This window comes from Podarcis bocagei, assembly GCF_964188305.1.
Source record: "Podarcis bocagei genome assembly, chromosome: 5".
In the NCBI taxonomy this organism is placed as follows: domain Eukaryota; kingdom Metazoa; phylum Chordata; class Lepidosauria; order Squamata; family Lacertidae; genus Podarcis; species Podarcis bocagei.
In genome coordinates, this window is record NC_138129.1 from 58,629,700 (window position 1) to 58,651,147 (window position 21,448).

At 41.8% G+C, this 21,448-nt stretch overlaps 2 protein-coding genes across 8 annotated transcripts in view; one reads left to right on the top strand and one right to left on the bottom strand.

Annotated features, from left to right (window-relative positions):
• The window catches only part of ZFYVE9 (zinc finger FYVE-type containing 9), a 49,039-nt gene extending 39,305 nt beyond the window's left edge, over positions 1-9,734 (top strand). For all 5 annotated transcript variants that reach the window (XM_081195357.1, XM_081195356.1, XM_081195358.1 and 2 more), the window contains 5 exons: positions 2,175-2,255; positions 3,129-3,291; positions 5,157-5,262; positions 6,683-6,859; positions 7,374-9,734. In XM_081195357.1, the coding sequence (XP_081051483.1) occupies positions 2,175-2,255; positions 3,129-3,291; positions 5,157-5,262; positions 6,683-6,859; positions 7,374-7,535 (689 nt within the window). In that variant the 3' untranslated portion in view covers positions 7,536-9,734. The remainder of the gene's footprint in view (positions 1-2,174; positions 2,256-3,128; positions 3,292-5,156; positions 5,263-6,682; positions 6,860-7,373) is intronic.
• Positions 9,665-21,448, bottom strand: part of CC2D1B (coiled-coil and C2 domain containing 1B) — a 38,415-nt gene continuing 26,631 nt past the window's right edge. For 2 of the 3 annotated variants that reach the window (XM_081195367.1, XM_081195368.1), the window contains exons 16-25: positions 20,080-20,205; positions 19,506-19,564; positions 18,813-18,929; positions 18,160-18,233; positions 17,827-17,885; positions 16,253-16,304; positions 15,326-15,425; positions 12,906-12,996; positions 11,015-11,145; positions 9,665-10,594 (exon numbers count right to left, since the gene is read on the bottom strand). In XM_081195367.1, coding sequence (XP_081051493.1) covers positions 11,026-11,145; positions 12,906-12,996; positions 15,326-15,425; positions 16,253-16,304; positions 17,827-17,885; positions 18,160-18,233; positions 18,813-18,929; positions 19,506-19,564; positions 20,080-20,205 — 798 coding nt within the window. In that variant the 3' untranslated portion in view covers positions 9,665-10,594; positions 11,015-11,025. The remainder of the gene's footprint in view (positions 10,595-11,014; positions 11,146-12,905; positions 12,997-15,325; positions 15,426-16,252; positions 16,305-17,826; positions 17,886-18,159; positions 18,234-18,812; positions 18,930-19,505; positions 19,565-20,079; positions 20,206-21,448) is intronic. The other variant, XR_014008508.1, reaches the window with a different exon arrangement.

Below are 21,448 nucleotides of genomic sequence, written 5' to 3' on the forward strand. Positions count from 1 at the left end.
GCTGCTGGGTTACTATTTTGCAGTCTCCATGGTTTTAATGTCATAGCTGTAATTTTGAACCTTAATAACATGTGTTATACTGCCCTGAGAAACTATGGGTTATAATTAATTTTAATATTAGTATTAATATTAATTGGAGCACTTTGTGCAAACACATTGAATACTATGCAGCTTTTCACTGCTTGTTTCCATTTGCCTCTCCATTTTAAAAGTCCATTTTTAATCTTTCTTACACTACACACCATGGTGGGATTCATCAGCTATACTGTGATTTAGATCCTGGCTTCTTTGTACTATCACAGCTTCTGAACTCAGGAGATAAAGGGAAACGCGAATGCTTTCAGTCTCTTCTCCACCTGTGTGGAGGAGGAATGGTATACATAGCTGGGATAGCTCAGTCAGTAGAGCATGAGACTCTTAATCTTGGGGTTGTGGGTTCGAGCTGCACTTTGGGCAAAAGATGCCTGCATTGCAGGGGGTTGGACTAGATGACCCTCATGGTCCCTTCCAACTCTACAATTCTGTGATTTGGTGACAGTGTGAAGCTTTTTTGTGGCTTGGTCTTCTCCTGCTAAACAATGCTTTAGTGTTGCATCTGAAACAGGCCAATTAATTTGCTTTCTGAACCTTTCTCAGCCAGTAATGATTAGCATTTATTCAGCTGAACTTTACATTCTAGGTATATATGAATGCAGCACTCACAAATGAATTGTCTTTTCATCACTATAGGAGATCCCCTTTGCAGAGATACATACTCCTAGTTCACAATTGTGATGTTTACTTGATCTGGTGCTAAAGTCAAGTAATGATCATCCTGTCACCACTTACGTTAACAGATGGGTGGTAGATTCTGTACCAGCTTCCAAACAGCCTTTGAAGGCAGCTCCATGTAAACATCCTTGCAATAATCCAATTTATGAAGCTTGAAAGCTTTTGTTCCAGCTGCTTAAACCAGATGCAGCCGATACTGAGCATGGGGGTCCACTGTGGCTTGCTCCTGAAGTCCTAAGAATACCCACAGATCTCCTTTTTGAAGGAGAGCAAATAACCATTTAAGCTTTTTGACTGGCCAATTGTATGAAATACGTTTTCTGGAGGGAATTCTATATAAGACTATGAGTAATCTTGAACACTGCAACGGGGTGAGCTCTCGTTCGGTCCCAGCTTCTGCCCACCTAGCAGTTCGAAAGCCCGTCAAAGTACAAGTAGATAAATAGGTACCTCTCTGGTGGGAAGGTAAACGGTGTTTCCGTGCGCTGCTCTGGTTCACCAGAAGCGGCTTAGTCATGCTGGCCACATGACCCGGAAGCTGTCTTGGCCTATAGAGCGAGATGAGCATGCAACCCCAGAGGAGTCCACGACTGGACCTAACGGTCAGGGGTACCTTTACCTTTAATCTTGAACTGGCTGAAAGATGCTGGAAGTAAAATCGCCTTTCACCCACAGCTAGTTGGATTCTGGGCATTGCACTGATTCTGCCTCTGGCTGATTTAAAAAAAAAAGTTCTATGAATTGCTCACATTATAAAATATCACAGTGGTGCACAGAGAACTTGTATTCTATTTCCTTGCCATTATCTAATGCTTAAATTTTAGTAAGTAAAGAGGTTTTCATGAAGACAGCACACACCTCTTCATTCTTCAAGGAAAGTCCCCTTGCAGAACCTGTTTGGAACTACTCATTACTCAGGGCTGTGCTGAAGTAGTAATTTTCCCAGGACATCAAATTTTAAAGCTGTAGGATTACTTTTAGTGATCAGGTGGAAAATGTGGGTTTCTTTTTAATACTTCAACTTGCTAAAGTGTTTTACTTGGCTTAGAAAACACTATTGAAAGGAGCTTTCCTCCATCATTGAATATTGGTAGTTGCATACATTTGTTTTACATGGGCTTTGTTTGGATTATTGGCTGTTTTGTTGCTGATCTAATTCTGAAACCTGGCTCTTATATAGAGTGTCTTAATTTTAGAATTACTAACACATTACCTTGTTTTTTTACATTTTAATATAATTATATTTCTCATGTTTTTATCTTACATTGTTTTTAACTCCACATGTAATACTTAATATATTTAATTGTGTTTTATGTGTTTTCTTTTTATCTTCTCTACTGGTCATTGACTTAAACAAACAAACAAACAATATGAATCTTATTCATGTCTCCCATTTGTTGCAGTGACTGGAGCTAGCTTCTTTGTGTTCAGTGGAGCTCTAAAGTCTTCTTCGGGCTATCTGGCAAAGTCCAGCATTGTAGAAGGTAAGTTTTGAGTCACCTTTCACCATGTACACTAGTTTCTTCTTGGTTAAATGTAACAGTGCTTTGGTGGTAGTTAGAACTTACCCTTGTTTACAAAATGTATTGCTATTTTTAAACTAAGTATTGGGTTCTTAGAATCTTAGACCAAGAGACAAGCTTAAATAAACAAAAAAGAAGAATGTACTGACTCCTGTGCTTATAGTACCAGACGGTGGTGGAAAACTGAATGTGGATAATGTGATTTTATTTTTTTTAAGGAGTGAAAATGTCTGTGAGGATTTTAACACTAGAACAGGAATATAGATTATAGATAAGTAGTAGTTATGAAAAAGGCTCTTTTAAAGTTAATTTGTACTCCTGCTGTCAATACCAATTATATTGTGTATATACAATTTCTGTAAACTGCTTTTTTCTTATGAAATGGCAATATAGAAGTAATTTAAAACAAATAAATAATGAAATAAACACCTGATGTTTCAGCTTAGGCTAATTTTGTATAATGTGCTGCACAATGTAGCACACAGGGTACATCCTGGAATGTTTTCTTTTGGAGGGTGTGTGTGTGTTGGAGATTGGGATTGTGCTGTCCTATCCAGGCTTTGATTCCATTTTAATACCAAGGCCTCATCTATATAATTTTATGCCTTGATTTTTGTAGTGGATGGATTGTGCGGGCTGCACTGTCTACATATAAACCCCTAGGCAAATCTGCAATCCAGGGCTCAGGATTCCACCCACCTCCTATTAGCAAGTGTATGTTCAAAAGTTTGGTTTAGGACTTGGATGTTTGCAGCATGAATCCACCGTACATTTGTTCTCTGGTTAAGAATACAGCTGTGGGCTGTTGTCCTGATTATGTCTTGTCCTACCTAGATGGAGTCATGGTCCAGATAACGGCTGAAAATATGGACTCCCTAAGGCAGGCTCTGAGGGAGATGAAAGACTTCACTATTGCCTGTGGTAAAGTGGATGCTGAAGAGCCTCAAGAACATGTGCACATTCAGTGGGTGGATGATGACAAAAACTTCAACAAGGGGTAAATATAGGAGTATTTTCTTGATATTAAATGAGCTTGTTTGGTTTTATATGCTTTCTTGGTAAGGAAAAGATGGCACATTCATCTGCCTGTTTGCATGGAGTGCATGTTCATATTCCAGGAGGTGATATTCTTAAGGGGTATGAGCTAGCACCTTCAAATTAATTAGCAGAGGGTGTTGGCTGATCTGACTCCACAGAGGTGTTTTTTATTTTAAAAAAGCCTGATGCTAAGGCCAGATGTCTCACGAATTAATTTATCATATGTATATCTTGCTCTACAGCATCACCTGAACACTTGTTAACGTTATAGGAACCAAGCTACCCCTTACAACTTGCATGAGAGATTAAAGCATGTACTACATGAGTATCTTTGGTATTTGAAATTTGTGTATGCACCATTTTTTGAGATGAATGCACAGGCATTGCGTCGACACACTGAGGGAAATCGCAGCAGCTGGTGCTTTCTGTCAGCATGTGTGTGAATGTGCAAGGAGGAGACATATCCTTTGTTGTCTTAAAATAATTGCTGTAAAGAAATAGATAAGGTATGTTGAACCACCGACGTAAGATAGGTGCACGGGATGTTAACAGCTCTAACTGCATTTTATGCTTCCACATATGGTGGCAATTACTTTTCAGTTGCAGGGGTTAACACACTGTTTGTTGTGTTAACTGTGTTACAGTTATTATGCTTTCCTAGACTGTCTTCATGCTTTTCTGTGTAATGCAGTAGTAGAATGTGCTACATCCCCCCGCTGCAGGGACATTACTTCAAAGAGGCATTTATTCAGGATGCTGCCGTTGTAGTAGTATTCCAGATGACTTCCTGGGGTGTTCTGTGGTTTCACACAGACAATTATTTTTGTAGGTTGATGGGAGCAGCTTCCTGTTTACCTTTACAGTGGCATTAGCCTTAATCTTGCTTCAGTAGCTTGATGATTACCAAAACGAAAAAGGGAAGAGCTTTGCTACCGTGTGAAAAAGACTTCTGCATTAAAAAAACACTAAATGTTTACACTAAATAGTGGGGAACCTTAGGTCTGGGGGCAGAATATAGCCCTCCAGACCCCTTGTATCATCCTCCCACCCCATCCTCCCTGCTCCATGTATTCTTTGAGTGTTTTTGTCTGGCTTGAATGTGTCCTTGAATTGTTATGTCTTTCGTTTGCCTGCATTGAGAGATGTTAAGGGGAAAGGGTGTAGAAACCTTTCACATTTGTGCAGTAAGTTACATTCCAGTTGCTCCTAAAGGTAAGACTCATCTCCTGCCCCACCCACCACTGACACGCCTCTCACGAGAAAATGCAGTTGTCTGGTTGGAAAAAGTTCTGTGCCCTCGCAGCCATACATTGTCCAAAGTGTTGAAATGTTAGGGTATTTGTATGGGGACAAAGACAGCTTTGAACTGTGTTTTTCTTTTTAAAAGGTTTCATAAGTATTCAGATGGTTATCTATTTACTGTATAGAGATGGGACCTTAGAAGTAATTTAGTCCAACTCCCTGGCAGCATCCCTGCGAGTACACCATTAAGCTCTGCTTCAGTACCATACACATGCTTTGCAACTGTACCGATCATATTTCTGGCTTTGGCTTTTCTGTGGTACAACTGGAAGCACCGTTAACATGTGCAAAATTGATTTGACCAGAAATGGTGGTAACAAAAACATGTATACAGAAGGCTCTCTCATACTACTTTGTGTGTCTGCACACAGTCCATTTAACTGCTTGTGGTGTTCTATTGCAATCTCCCCAATGTATATGAAATTGTCTTGATGAAGGGACTTATTTTTCTGCATAGTCTTCTGATCTGGGTCTGTATTCTTAAATTCTGCTAACAAAAGTTTCTTACTTCCTCCTTTCTAGTGTTGTAAGTCCCATTGATGGAAAATCAATGGAGTCTATCACAAGCGTGAAAATATTCCATGGCTCAGAGTATAAAGCAAATGGGAAGGTCATTAGGTGGACAGAGGTGAGGAAGCAAAACTGTTTTTGTATGTTAATGCAGAAGTATTGCTTGATTTGGGGTGGGGGGGGGAGCCATGTTAGCCCTCACCAAATACTCTGGTTGAATGCAAATGTGTTCCTTTTTATATAGCCCAGGCTGAGACTCATTGTGTGGGTTCTACTATACATGTCCTTGAATATAGCCTTGGCACTTAGCTCTGAAGGATATACAGTGGTGCCTCGCAAAACGAAATGAATTCGTTCCGCAAGTCTCTTCGTCTTGCGAGTTTTTCATCTTGCGATGCACGGTTTCCCATAGGAATGCATTGAAAATCAATTAATGCGTTCCTAGGGAAACTGCCTTCAGACCAGGTCCGGGGACAGTCTGTCCCCGGACCTCTTCTGAAGGCTGGGGGGGACGGACAAGGGCTTTTCTTCTCACCCCCAGCATTTTAAAAAACCCCGGGACAGCGGAGGACTTCTCCGCTGTCCGGGCAATCTTAAAATGCTGGCGGGCGGCATTTTAAAATCGCCCCGGGACAGCGGAGGACTTCTCCGCTGTCCGGGGCGATTTAAAAGCCCCTGGGAAGGCAGGCAGGGGGGACAAAGACTTTTGCCCCCCCCGCCAGCCTTCAGAAGGTGTTCCCGCCCCCCCCCCGCCCCGCTTCGGAGCACCGGGAGAAGCGGGGCGGTGGGGGGTGTTCCCACCCCCCCGCCCCGCTTCGGAGCACCGGGAGAAGCGATCTCCCCGCAGCCCCTTGCTTCAAAAGAGGTCCGGGGGCAGCGGGAAGCGCTTCCCGCTGTCCCCGGACCTGGGGCTGCGGGGAGAAGATCGCTTCTCCCCGCCGCCCCTTGCTTCAAAAGAGAAGACCCGCTGTCCCCGGGGCAAGCTTTGTTTTGCGAAGCAAGCCCATAGGGAAATTCGTCTTGCGAGGCAACTCGAAAACGAAAAAACCTTTCATTTTGCGAGTTTTTCGTCTCGTGAGGCGTTCGTCTTGCGGGGTACCACTGTATAGTACACTACTGTATAGAAGGTATCCTAGAAAAGACTCCTGATACATTTATTGGCAGTCCATCTACCCTAATTATTCTGGCTATTTCTTTCATACTGATGGGATGAGCAGAAACCTGAGGCTGAGTTTTTATTTGTTAAAATGTAACAGACTTGTAGATTTAATTATCAAGGAGATCTTAAATACTCCGCAGAGATAAAATTCACAGTGATATAAGGACATCTGCCCACCACCATGTTCTATTGGAAAATGCCCAAATGTTTTCTTCATTGGTTTGGTGCCCTTCTAGGTCTAACTACTTTCCCTCAATTGCCGAAATCCCTGCCATTAACTGGAGTAGAAAGCTTGCCCTTGTCACAGTGATCTTGAGTTACAAGAATAGGACGTTATAGTACAGAAATTTAGAGACTGGAAAAATTATGTTTTCTTCAGGTTTTCTTTCTGGAAAATGATGACCAACACAATGGCCTAAGTGACCCTGCTGACCACAGCAGGCTGACTGAGAATGTGGCCAAGGCTTTCTGCCTGGCCTTGTGCCCTCACCTGAAGCTTTTGAAGGAAGACGGGATGACCAAGCTGGGTTTACGTGTTACGCTTGATGCTGATCAAGTAAGTGAACACATCTTGTGGGGAAAATTCTCTCCACATCTTTGGCATTGGTAATTAAATAAGCTGGAATCTATTTTGGGGGTGGGGGAGATATGCTTTTTTACAGAATTGCTGCGACCCTAATGTGAAAACATGCAGATTGAGGTTACTGTACTATTCATTCCTTGAAAATGATTCTTCTTATTCAGTTGTTAGGTGACACAAGCTCTTCCTGGACCTCACTTCCACTTTTTGAACTGGAAAGGACCTCCTTTTGCACTTGTTTTTATGTCTGTTGTATTTCAGAAAGCTGAAAAAAACTTCTGAGGGTGATTATTTGAAAAGCTCCAGGTTCAAGCCTATTGTGGATTATGTTTCATGTAATCTTGAAGGGTTGCTTCAAGATCACAGGGTGGGCCTGCTTACCTGCATTCTTCCATGGATAAAATTTTAGAACCTCTTCCGTCATGCTAAGGGATTGCTTTAGTCTCTAGTTTCAAAACAAAATAATATTTTCTCTTTACTTACTTTTTAGGTTGGCTACCAGGCTGGGAGCAATGGGCAGCCACTGCCTGCTCAGTACATGAATGACCTGGACAGTGCCTTAGTTCCAGTGATTCATGGAGGGGCATGCCAGCTGAGTGAGGGCCCAGTCATAATGGAGCTTATTTTTTATATTCTGGAAAACATCTCATAAGGACTTCATTTTCTGTTCAGACCTGTTCCAGCAGCAGCTGTATCTGAATCATTTGCACTTTAAAACTGGAAAAATTAAGCTTTTGTTAACACTATTATGAGGGGGTGGGTGCGTGATTGAGAACAGTTGTTCCATAATTCTGAATCGTCTATGCATTTGTCAACAAACAGGATCAGGGCAGCTTCTAATACTACAAAATGGCTATGCTATCTTTGCAGCTAATACACTTCTGTTACGGATTAGAAACAAACAATGGTCATGTTTTAAGACAATTGCAGTCATGTGTTCAATGCTCAAACGGGTGCAGAGATCACTGGGGAGTAAATAAAAGGAAAGGAAATGTAAACATTTCTGATGTTTGTAGATGAACTTATTATGAAGACCTCCATTCTGACCTCACTATACTGCCGCTTATGGTTAATTTCTCTAGACATTGAAATTATCGTTTACATTATCTTGACCAGATTATTGGTTGAAGTACCTCCAAGACATGTCGGAATATTCTATAGAGATGTACAGAGAAAGAAAGCAGCATGACTGAGGGTACCTTCTACGTCTGTCCCAAGCAAAGCAGAATCTCTCTAGAAGCTGTATGTAAATTACGCTTGCAGTTTTGTGTGTATAAATAGGATAGTTTAACTTTATTTTTCTTTATTTGTGATAAAACCGTGCCCTAAGCCTGATGACATAGCAAAAATCTGCCCTCGTAAGTTTTGAGAGAGCCTGTCGCAGGCGTGAGAATTGTTAGGCTTAAAAAAAATAAGTTACCATGGAAATTTGTTCTTTTTGTAGTTGGCCCTGGGTTTTTTTTTTAGGTAACTTTTTATTTTCCCATTTGGTGTGCATTTATCCCCACCATTAAGCCTGCACTTATCTAACACTTTATAGTAGCAGCACTCTGTAAAGCTAGCCTGTGAAAACTGTAATAGTTTGGCTGCTGTTGCATGTTTTGCTTTCACTTCAGGCTGAGAAGTTTGCACTCTGTCTCACCTAAGACGGCACTTATGAGAAGAACGGCTTGAGCCCTCTCACTGCAGCGTACAAAGCCGGCAATGAGAGTAAGCAAAAGAACACGAGCACGTTCCTATTAAATCCGATTTCTATCCCTGAGCAACTGATAGCCCTGTGGAAAGAGCTGTGTCCACATAAGAGATAAAGCAAACCTAAGCTTCAACAAGACACAGGCTGCTGTTATTCAAGGCTGGCCACACACCCCCATGGGTAAGAGTCTCTGGCCTTTTAAAGAGCAATCTAAAATTGGAGCAGCATGGGCAAAATGGTGAGCATTCAAGGGTAAGGTGGGGACAGCAGTTGCTCCAAGCCTGTCAAGAAATTATTTTTTAAAAGCAAACATATAGCAGTGAGAGCTGTAATAGTTAACTTTCCTCTGTGGGTAGGAAATCATAGTTGAGCCAGGTGCTACTGCTTGCCTAAGATTAGTAATAACAAAAAAGCCCTTCTAGTACAACCTATGTAAACTGCAACTAGAACATAAGGAAGACAAGGCATTAGAACTAGACCCCAAATTAAATGGCTGGAGAAATTAACCCCAGCTGAATACAAACACTTCTACTGAATTTATTAATGGTGGGCCATATGCTATGAAGACAGTTAAATTCTTAGCCCATGCTGAACCTGAAAAGAACTCAGGTGCTCAATATTCTGCCCTGGGAGACAGGGTGGGCATAAAGAGGCTCCTTTGCAGAAGGGCCTTACATTTCCTGCTCTTTCTTTTCCTTGCATATAAAAAGTTGCTTTTAAATTTTACTTCCTTCTGTGACAACGTTCAATTTTACAGATGGAAGCTCAACTCTATTTAGATTTTACATGGCTGCAGTAGATTCCTACTCCAAGAGATGGCATTCCAATTTCACCACAGAAGCAGCTTTTTCAATAACTTTGTTTTGCTATTAAACTTACTGATAGAGGGAAAATACTGACTTTTCCTTCCTCCTTTCCCCCCTGCAGAAAACCATTTGTTTGGGTTATGTTTGTGCAAAATGCTATTGACTGACTGGTTTGCTTCAACCATAGCCTTTAAAATGACCTTAAAATTTACCATATTGTTAAGAAATGAGTACTTGTTTAAAGAGAAAAATGTACTTTTAAAATTCAGTTACACTGCAAAAGACTGCATATTATATTTTTATTTTCAACATGTAGTTTTGTATATTAAATTTATTAAAATTAAAAACTGAATATTGTATTGTCTCTATCCACTTAAGATAAACTCTGCCTGGTTGGCAGACTTAGTTCTATATTCAGGTACACACCTAGGTTTAACATTCTAGAAAACAGGCAACTCTTTCTTTTGTCAAATTACTGTTTCAACTTACACCCAAATGCTGTGCTTCTCAAAATCCTTAAGCAGTAAAAAGTTTAATTCTTCCTCTCCACTGAAAAAGAACACAAGAACATGGGCAGATTGAGGAAAACAGCTTAATAATAAATCAGCTACTAGCCATCTTAATATGGTATGGGCCTTTCCAAAAGGCTCGTGATAATGTTGCTTTAGAGCAAGGTTATGGGTAAACTTGCAGAGAAGGGGGGGGGGGGAGGAATGCAGTGATGGCTTAAAAAAAAAATTCGTTGCAGGCAATGTCAAATGCATATTCATGCTGCTGTTAACAGTAATATGCTTAACCTAATGCTGTGTGCAAGAATAGAATTTATTCCAGGGCTAGGAAACACAATCTTATTTGCAAGTTTACATGATAAACTTCCACTGCTGCAGCCCATCTTAGTATATTTTGTCAGCCATTAAAACCAAACCTTTTTGCCCTCGCCTGCAAACATGCCCTTTGCATAAGACAGCAGCCCAATGGGTAACAGTCACATAGTACTAACATTGCTACTTTCAGCAAGGTTTAAGGTAGGTCTATCTTTGTGGATCAGCACCTTCTTTCCCAGTAGTAGACTTACAAAGCTTACCAACTCATACTATATGATAGTTATGAAAATAAAGATGTTATGTTCAGTAGTGCATTCGTTGAACATCTTTGGTGCTTGCAGAAGCTCTATGTATAAAGTCCATTCTGCAGCTTTTAGCATTTCTGTATCTGCGGGTGACAAGAAAATAAATATGAATGTGGCTTTAGAGGAATAATGGAAGGATTAATGAAAGATGATCAAACATCCATGACAAAAGTACAGAGTCTTCCTAGTGTGCTCTCAAACATTAACTGAAGGCAAGTCCATTAAAACCACTCAAGTATAAAGTTTTAGAAATTTATAAGGGACCGCAACCCTTCTTTAAGGATTCCTTCCTGTGGCTACATTGTCCTTTTGTTGGACGGTGACTCATTTTTATAGCAGGAATTAATTTTAAAGGTGAATCGTTTACTATCTTGCATATTTTTAAAAAGAAATCTGCTTCATGCATGTATCTATAGAATACATTCACTTGTGGTAATCAGAGCAAAATCTTGAGATTGCTCATGCCAATTGTCATCCTACACAGAAAAGACAGATGTACATACCTTAGGTGGAACTAATGTTCAAGGACTAGCCAGTTTTCTGTAATTGTCTGAAGATCCTGCCCACTTAGTGGCTCCCTGAGTCTCACTTTTACTTCTAGTTTCCCTCCAGTAGGCTTCCTGCCATCCAAAACCTAGACATAGAAGCAACATGACAAGTTAATCACAAGAGACATAACCTAGAGAACTGCAATTGGCTTTGAACATTCAATAGGGTTTTGGACATCACTTGTGGCAGCTGTATGTATGGCAGGTGGGATCCAAAACAAAAAGTTCAGTGTGGATTGCTCAGTCATATCGTCTAAGATACTCTATTACATTCCCCTTCTCTCACTCCATGGAAAAAAACCGTGTTAGTCAGCATTTCCTGGCTGGTGAGCACATTTGGTCCTCTCATTGGGGTTTTTTTTTGGGGGGGGAGGTTGCAAAGGGGATTGTCTCGTGCCCGTAGGTTTTTTCCACTACAATACCCCCCCCCCCGCTACTTCTGCCAACCTTGGTGTTTCCCTGTAGCTGCTAGTACTGCTCCTTTTGTGGAGGGGGTGGGGGTGGCCAGACCACCAGCAGTGCTTATGTTGGAGCATCAAACAGGGAATGATACTGCAAAGTTTACATGGCCAAACAGTAGCATCATTGATTCTATTCAGATCCTGATTTGTCACAGGAAGCCAACCAACTACCCCGCCCCCCATTGATAGAAGTGGTTTAAATCTGTTGGGATAGCATCCCTTCTGGAGAGGATAAAATTGCCAAATGGTAGGCAAATAGGCAACACTTTAAAGTGGTTTAAAAAAATATGAAATGTAACTTTTCAGAATTGGATGAAATTTGCAAGAAGGTTTACCCTTTCTGAGGGCAGGAATTCCACCAAATTTCAGAAGCTGCAGCTGTTTCCCCAAAAGGCTAATAGGTAGAGCTTAGAGTGGATTAAAAAATCACTTAATATCCCTTGGGGGTTTTTGTGGGTAATTGGACTGAAAATTGCTGACACAAAAGAGGTGCCAATGTATTAGGAAACTTGCCATATTATGACAAATAGAGCTAGGGGCTTTTCTGCTAAGCACCTTTTGGGGTGGGAAGAACTAAAAGTAGGGGGACCTTCCAGGTAAAATATTTCCCTCTGATTCAAAGCTTGACATGTCAGCCACAATATAGCTCTCCTTTTCCCTGTTGCACAATCAAGTTTAGAGACATGACTTTTGCTTTCAGCAGCATTTTCTAAAAATAACTGGCTGAGGTGTCACAAAGGCCTTTGGGGGTTCCTGCTTTGCCTAGGGAAAAAAATCCCCCCAAGGCATCCCGTATCACATGAGAAATTGGAATTAAGCTGAATATAATGTGTATCTCTAATATCTGAACATAGGTACCACTTTTTTCAAAGTGGCACAGCACCAGTTGCAATGCATAAAAGCTAATTCTAGAGGTGTTTACATACACACAAGGGAGAGAGACTGTAACTGGATCTCTCTGCCACAGTCCAGTAGAAGCAAACTTGGCTCTCCAAGCTTCCCTACTCCTTTGCTGCCAGAATTCCTTGTGGTCATCACTCTCTTCCCTTCCTTACGATTTTTGGGGAGCTATGTTGGTCAGCACACTATTTTTGTGCTACCCCCCAACAACATCCTTGGAAAATTCTAGTTGTGCCCTAAGGAAGACCTCCATCCCCATAGGCAACCCTAGTTTCCAAGCACTTTTATATCAGCATATGGCAGGTACAGCACCATCCTCATGAGAATGGATGAAAGCTGTGCAAGTAATGAAACTCCTATGAATGAGGAAAGCCAGTGCAGCATATCCTGTTTTACAAACACACTTTTAGCAGGACTACTGTGCAAAGAAGAAGAAAAAGGTAGTCCTTACCACAGCTTTCTGAGAACAAAAAAAGGTACGGTACCTCAATAATTTCTCTGATTTCACATTCAAATTCCAGTTTGTCCAGTTTCAAGTGTGCTGTCCCCACTTGCTTGTCACTTCTGAAAAAGGACCTGGGGAAGGGGAGGCATGTCAGTGCAAGATTCAGTTTCTTCTCCTAACTTCCACGATGGGAATCGGCAAAAGAACCCCAAAGACACCCAGGATCTCAAATTGCAACACAGATCCTTCCCAACTCATACCTCCAAGGTTAAAAGCTGGTTATAATACCATTGTTCAGTAGTGCTACCAACAAAAGCCGTAGACAGGGGTCCAAAATATTTTGCACTGTATGAACTAGAGAGTAGACTGATGTTAAAATGAACAAAAATCGCTAGTATTACGTTCAGTGATCAGATGTGTTTTAGGCTAAGGAAGCAACTGAATGGAATGACCTATTTATTCCCAAATACACCTAAAGATCATGGCTTGGTTCACACACACACACAAAAAAAAGTGCAGAACAGTGCAGAAGGGGAGGGGATTCCCAGGTGCACAGGGAAAAGGCCCGATGCATTTTGAGGAAGGTCTTCAGCAGCACTGAGAGGCAAAATTGTAAACACAGCAGCAGCAGCAGCGTGCTTCCTGCAGGCTCCCTCACTTTCAAGTGAGTACAGATTTGGAGGCAGAGCTTGCAGAAAAGCAGAGCAGTAGTGCTTCTCAGTGGCTCTGAAGACTTTCCTCAAAACATGTCAGGCCCAATAAACTATCTCCCTATGAGCCCTGCCCCCACCCCTTCTGTTAGGAGGAGCCACAGCAAGGCTTGAGCTTATCTGCTCCTATTTGTTTGAGTGCAAGGAAAGATTAGAGGCTTCTGCTTCTAGTTTGCAGCAAATCGGAAGTGCTCTTCAACTGTTAGTCACATGAAAGGGCTAGAGTGGTGGAAGGGGCTGTGGCAGGGACACGTTTTTAATACTACTGTCAAAAGCCATATGATTCTTTCTGTCCCTGAAGTTCATAGCACAACTTCTGAAGTGGGGGTCCTGTTCTGCGTGTGGAGGCTTCAGACCTCGGAAATTACACCCCCACGTGGCAAGGGTGGGAGATTCCATGTGACTTCGGAAGGTGGGGTGGAATGTATAGCCCTGCTACACCCTTCATGTGAATGGCTCCTGAAGAGCTCACCCTCAAATCACATTCAAAGGTTCTGGTTGCTGCATTTGGACAAAAGGGCAAACTAGAAAGAAAAGCTCTCCCTTGCATGTAAAGGAAGGAGCATGCAATCCTGCTAATGGCCTGTCATTTAATCTGAATCAAACCCACTTGCGGGGCTTGCCATAGTGTGAACTTAAGAACAGCAAACTCACTTATGGCCCTCCCTCTTACAGCTTAAAAATAGTATTGCCTTCCATACTTTTTGGCCACTAGAAATTTTGGATGCATGCTTAAAAGAGACAGAAGGCCACTCCCGCAAAGAGATCATATTAATATTCTTTCCCACTGTTTCTTCTAGCCTAAACAACCATGCACCCTATCCCAATGAAGAAGCTTGTACAATCTTAAAACTATACACCCCTGAAACAGGAACTAAGTTGTGTTTATTATAAGCAAATTATTTTGGCCACTAAGGAATCCTTTCAAACAGTTTCTTTAACGCCAGACAACTTGACACTAAAGGCCACGCTACAAATAAGGGCAGCTATTCTTACTGTTATATGCCGAATTGACTTAAGATATTCAGTGTGAGATACAGATGCAGCCTTGTAGTACTCAAGCAAAAGGAGAGAGAAAAGCATCAGAAGTTCATCATGGAAGATTTCCACCCTCCCGCACCACAACAGTCATGCGGGTGCATGTCCTGTTTCAGCTGTGGCTTAGATCCCATGGGGGCAACAGGCATCAGATGCAGTGAACTGGCTTGTTTGGCAAAGTGGATTCTGTTTTTTGCTATGGAATCAACACAAAAATGCATTAAGGCCTACAGGATGAAAAGATTGACAGCCCCTGATCCCTGCTGAACTGCCAGCCTTAGTATATAGGCCTAGTAGTATAGAGCCAAAATTCTCATGAGTTTTCACAGCTTTTGGCTTTAGTAGAGTGTTAACAACACCCAAATACAGCACCTGTCAGTCATCTAAGAAGATCAAGCAGAAGACCAATATTACGTGACTGTAGTCTGAAAGTTCAAGCATTGCAAATGTCTAAAAGACGTATCTGCTGCAGATGAGCAAATCTACAAAGATTTCAAAATAGTTCCTTCCCATATTCTCAATTATATCTTCAGCTACCCTGTAGCTAAAAATTCCAAACACACAATGATGCCTACAGATTGTATGCGACAAAGAGTTACAATTTTTTTAGCTTCCAAAAGAAATCTGGGAATTGTTTTAAAGCAGAATTAACAAAGTCCTTGAGCTCAAGCAATCAAGCTGTTTCCCATTAGGCATGAACCCCATCTCTTACCCTTTGTGGAAGACTTCAAATTTAATTCCTTTAGCCTGAATCGCTCTTCGGAAACCTCTGTGATTTCGGTTAATGTTCAGCTTGAACAGCTGGTCGTATTCTGGAAATGCACAGACAGATATCAGATACAAACAGCTGATGAGAGGACTCTGAACCAAATAAAAGATCAAGAAAAGCATGTGGTCAATGCCTCAAAATAAGCAGGTGGGAGATATTTTGCCATGGAAAACCTTTCAATCAAGTAGGCCCCACAGGTGCATATCTGAGAGAGGTACAGATTGTACTGAATGACACCGTGACTTGGTCCCTACGTTTCCCTTTGCGAGAAGAAGGAGCCAAGACAAAGGACTGCAAGTCCTTAAGTATATTACCCTCCTCAGCAAGTTTTTTTTAAAAGAACCTGCAAAAAAGTGCTACAGGATTCATGCTAAATAGCTTTGAAATAATAGATCCCAAATAATTCTATGCAGTTGAGGGACTTGCAGTTGAGTCATTTTCTGTTGGAAAATGAAGAGCAATGTTGGACTTCTAAGGGACAGAATGCAGAGGGATCCATATATTCCAGGTACAAGTCCTTCTGGAGTCGTATAGCTCAGTAGTAGAGCATGCACAGAGTTCCAGGCCCAGCCCATGGCCACCTCCAGTTGGCCTCGCAAAGGCCTCTGCCTATGACTGTTGAGAGCTGCTGCCACTATACAGAGCAGTGTTGCGAGTTAGGTTAACACCATCACAGATGCAGAAATCGGTTAATTAAGAAACCCACAAATACAAAATTACTACTGCTCTGAAATGAGAGTCTTTGAATTCTGTTCAGGTAGCCGATGCAAACATAAAATGGAACTAACCCTTTTCAGCCTAGCTCTGAAATGAAAATCCAAGAAAAGACAACGTAACAATGGCGATAATAGTCTAAGCACATGCACCCACCTGGGCAGTTGGTATTCTTTATCACGGATGTTTTACTTTTCTGAGCTTGCTCCTGTTTTAATAAAAGCAAAACACAGGTTAACAAAACCCTAAAACTAAACACCTGCAGCCACACACCATTAATATTCAGCAGAAATCACAACATCTTTATTGGCTTTTCATTTGGAAAGAAAGTCCTGCATAAGTGTAGATAAAGTTTTCTTGGGCACAGCCCATTCAATATGGAACAAAATGCAAATACTGACATTCAATACGAAATACGGTATACAAGAGATAGAAACAAATGGTGCATGGGGATGTTAAAAAGATAGATTAGATCCAATGCTATCATTGCAACCACCATTCAGCTGTTTTGCTTTGCTGCAGAGCAAGAGCCTGTTGCAGGTAGATTTCTCCAGGACCTTTTCATTTGTCTTCCTTGTCCCCAAGAAGGAAAGGGGTATGGATCTTCAGAGGCTGCAACAAACGTGCTCCAAAGAGATTGTTTAGCAATTACTATTCTTTTTAACAACCCAATCACACAACAAAACAAATTAACTTCTAGCCCAAAGCACAGCAGAAGTCTCTAGGGAGTGAACAAGGACAAGGTGACCCAATTACTGCCAGCACTTCAAGATGATATCCTAGCAATCAAGCAATATAGCCCTTTCTCTATTTCAGAGGCAGCTCTTCCCCAGCTGCCTCTCAAGCATCACATATACAACCCCAATAGAAATGCCATTCTCTTTTCTACTGTGACAAGGCCACCAGAGATGCCACCAGTGACCCTGCCTTCCTAACTATTCTCAGAAAAGCCTGTGGGGTTCTCAGTCCTTGCCTTGTGAAGACCAAGCTCTCCCCCCCCCCCATGGGCTGGTTGTTCTAAAGCAGGGATATGCAAGTCAAGCCACTCCAAAGGACCACCTTTTGTTAATTCAAGAGAGCTGAAGGGTGGTGTAATGGTTAGAGTGTTGAACTATGACCTGGGAGACCAGGGTTAGAATCCCCACTCAGCCACGAAGCTCACTGAATGACCTTGGGCCAGTCACCACCTCCCAACCTAACCTACTTCACTGGGTTGTTGTGAAGATAAAACGGGGATGAGAACGATGTGCACCATCTTGAGCTCCTTGGGAGAACAGGTGGTATATAAATGTAATAAGTAATAAGCTCATTTCTGTGTACCTCCCCACCCCCAGTGATTTCTTTTCAGCCTTGTTAACCCCCTTTAGCACATGCTTTCCCCTCCTGATCTCTCTGTCCCCTTTCCCCCCTCTCTGTTTCTCATAACACCCATGATCATCTTCTTGCAGCACCATAGGTCTTGCTCTTTTGTCTCAGTTATCCCACTCACTTCACAAGTTGATAGGGCTTCTCTGCACTTTTATTTTATGCTCTGCTTCTACCCCTGTCCTGATATTTACACTGCTGCTCGCTTAACGCAGCAGCAATGCACAAGTCATCCATTCTCCCAATCTTTGCATATATTACATGGCGGCAAACTGAGGGTTTGCATCTGAATATACTTGGATAGGGAACTGTCACCCTAGGGTCTAGAAATTAAGGAGGGAGCAAAAGCCTTGATGTATACTCACTGTATTCGGGTAATGGAATTCAAATTTCACAAATGCGTCCAAATCATTGGGTGCCACACCTGTGCAAAGAGAGGAATTTAGCTGAGCAAACAGCTGTAGAAACAAAAAGAAAAATGGGCCAAATCTTATGAACACAAGACTGCCAATTATCTCACAGGAAAGAAGAGGCCTCTACTCAGAGATGTGTGTTCCCGATTGTGACCCAATTTCCTTGATAAAAACAAAATGATCCTAACTACTGATTAACAGAGGTCAAGTTCTCAGTTCTGTCAGCTGCAGGGAAGATTGCAGAGCAGGAAGGAATCTTAAAAAATCATGTCAATGGTAGACTACCTGGTGGAGCTGGTAGATTTATTCCTCGGACAATGATAAGATGCATTTCTGTGCTACTGAGTTCAGAAAATATTCTACAAAGCAAACAAAAAGAAACAGCGGTTTACTCCAGCAATCCAGACGTACTTCACATTACAATACCAAACTTAGTGAACATGTAGAAATAGGAATCATGAAGAAATACACAGCATGCTTGCTTTCTGACAACTAATTGCGGGGTGAAAACATGGTTAGTTTATGAACCCCAAAGCCTTGCTTAACCGTGGTTTGTTTGGTCACTGCAGCCCAGGCACTCTCCCAGCTGCAGAGGCACAAGGCAAGAGTAGCTGGAAAACCAACCAACAAGCCTTGCCTGTTTGCCTACTGAACAAGCTGCAACTTAGTATTACATATGCAAACACAGGCAACATCAAGATGTGAACAAAGTTGAAGCCCTTTGACTCAAGGGGCTGGGGGAGAGTGGTCCCATTTTCGTGGCAGCCCCACATTTATTGAAATGCTTAGTTTCCATTATAAAACATTGGTCACTTTTTTGGGAACAGAAATTCACAGTATTCCAGGTTGCTCTTGTAAGGTTCAGAAAAGTTTTGTAAAGCTCATCTATCTACAGAGATAAGACATTTGAAACCTTCTCATCTTTTGGACATCCATACCTTACAATTTTAAAGGTTCTCTCTTCAAAGTGGTGGCTTGGGGGATCCAGCCCCTGGGCCTGTGCAAGCTGTAAGATGTCCAGATCTTTTTTACAAATCTGAGCCAGCTTCTCAAACCTGAAACGCAACACAGAAATACACAACATAAAGTAAAAGTGAGAAAGATCAGGAAGCATATTGACAGAGCCTGCTCTGGTTTCAATCATGTTATCAGTGGGTGGCTGCTAAACTCATGGAGGCTGCTCCTACTCAAATGAGAGAATGGCTGGGCTCCACTTAAGGCAGAAATAGCTCCTTGCCAGAGATCAATGGGAAAGCTGCCTGGAAACTGATCAAGCCGGTGGAGCGTATCTTTCATCACTGATGGGATTTGGGAGCTACCTTCATCAAGCAAGCACAGGGAGCAGAACACTGGTTGCTCACCATGAAATTTCCTTCTTGTTTGACATATGGAGACACCCACCATGTAGGCTGCAATTCTCCAGCTCACCCAACGTAGGGACATGCCATTGAGCTTCCCCTCAAGTGAAAAAGTCATTACACTTTACATAGTTAAGAAGGGAGGAGCAACTTTTTCCCCAGCCACAAAATGACTAGACCCAAGGCATAAAAGCAAAATTCATTCTGCCAAGTGCAATTTGTACTGCACCCAACTGAGATGTGCCTTCAATACTAAACTTATAATAAACCTACCGGGAAGTTTCAGATACATTTCCCAGATGTGTGAACTGCTTCGAATACTGCAAACATTTCTATTAACAGAAAAAAGGAGGGGGAAGTCAGACCACAAGCTACCTTCAAAAACTGATCTGAGAGAGAGGCTGGCCACGTTCAGACAATCAAATCTCTTTAATAAGCTGAAATAAACATATGCAGTTGTTGCCTTCTGGGCAACCCAACCCAGCTCCAATGAAGCATTCCACAAGTGAGTATACAGTCATCTGCATAAAATCTGCTGCTGGGTTATAGTATTAGTACCATAACTCACGGATGTTAACACTGCCACTAGAAGTTCTCTCTTATTTCCTCTTAAAAACACACATACAAGTGACCTATAAAGGCAGCAGCAACTTTTTCTGAGCACCTTCATTTTCAAATCACTTTTGAAAGGCGAGAGAGGGTCACTGACGCTTGTGCATAGATCACAAAAGAACAACAGTTTAGAGTTGTCTGCAAAATAGGCCAGTTTAAAGATAGAGAACCTTCTACTTCCACTACAGGACCCTTAGCTATGTATAATGCTATAGGAGAGGAAGGAGGCACACACCTCATGCTGGTCTCTCAATAGCTTGATCAGCTGAACGTACACCTCTTCTGCTTTCTGAGAGAGTCTGACATCTTCATGATGTATGATAATAAAGTCACCTTCATCATCTGTAGGTGGTGATGGCAGCTACACAGCAACACACAATACATGTCAGAGCTTCTCTGGTAAAATTGTGACAGAGAAAGGTGAGCATAGGGAGCATAGGGATAAAAAAGGGGGTGGGGGGAGGATATCAGGAAAGGGTAGCAGGATACTTTCAAGGTTCCTGCCATACTCAGCTAACATGCTGTTAATGCACTCTTCCCCACCCAATCTAGTGTCCTCAACATGCTACAGACTACAACTCTCATCACTGCATGGTTGCTGGCTGAGGCTGATGGGAGTTGTAGTCCAAACCACATTGGAAAGGCTGTGCCAATACATCAGTTTTCTGAGACCTGCAGGTAACGACTAGGAATGATACATCCAACTGTCTTGAATTTCCAACAGCACTCACTGAAAGCATTTATCAATATGAGAATGGAGAAAGCCAACTAGTGACTGCAAGTTTACCACATTCCTCAAGTAAGGTTTTAAAAAATCTTGAAATGCCCTACCCTTCTGATCATTACCACAGCAGTGATTCAAGATACCAAACAAGAAAATAGAAGACCAAAGGATTCCAGGGCAAATATAAATAGTTGACTACAGCTCATGCATATGAAAAAAATTGACCCACTACATCAGGGGTTGTCAACCTGGTCCCTACCGCCCACTAGTGGGCGTTTCAGGATTCTAGGTGGGCGGTAGGGGGTTCTATGGCACAAGCTGAATCCTCCTTCCATTGAGCACTGGTGGGCGGTAAGGAAAGTTTACCATCAGGCAAGATGCATTAGTGGGCAGTAGGTATAAAAAGGTTGACTACCCTTGCACTACATTCATATATGTTAAGGGACAATCATAAACCCAGTCAGTTCTGTTCATCTTCCAAACTGGAGGAACCCCAAGTAACTTAAGGCAATATGTAAAAAAAAGTCTCATTTTTGTAACCTGCACGCATGTATTTTTATATGAGTGAAAATTGCAAAAATGTAAGGCCATCTAGGCAACAGAATTAGGTGCCTCCCTCCCCTTATTCCCTACTCTGAAGTGGCTAGAAAGTACAAAATAATAACTCAGAAGAGGCAATTTTGATGGCTGAGAATAAAACATACAAGCAAGCTCCCATTTACATGCAGGTTACGTTGCAAGCTACCACATGTTTAAGTGAAATTTTATATAATGAATATACATATGTACAAATACATATACATATACGTGTGTGTGTGTGAGAGAGAGACACTAGGTGCAACTGAACAAATTCAGAATTTCAAAAAAAGTAAAAGGCTCC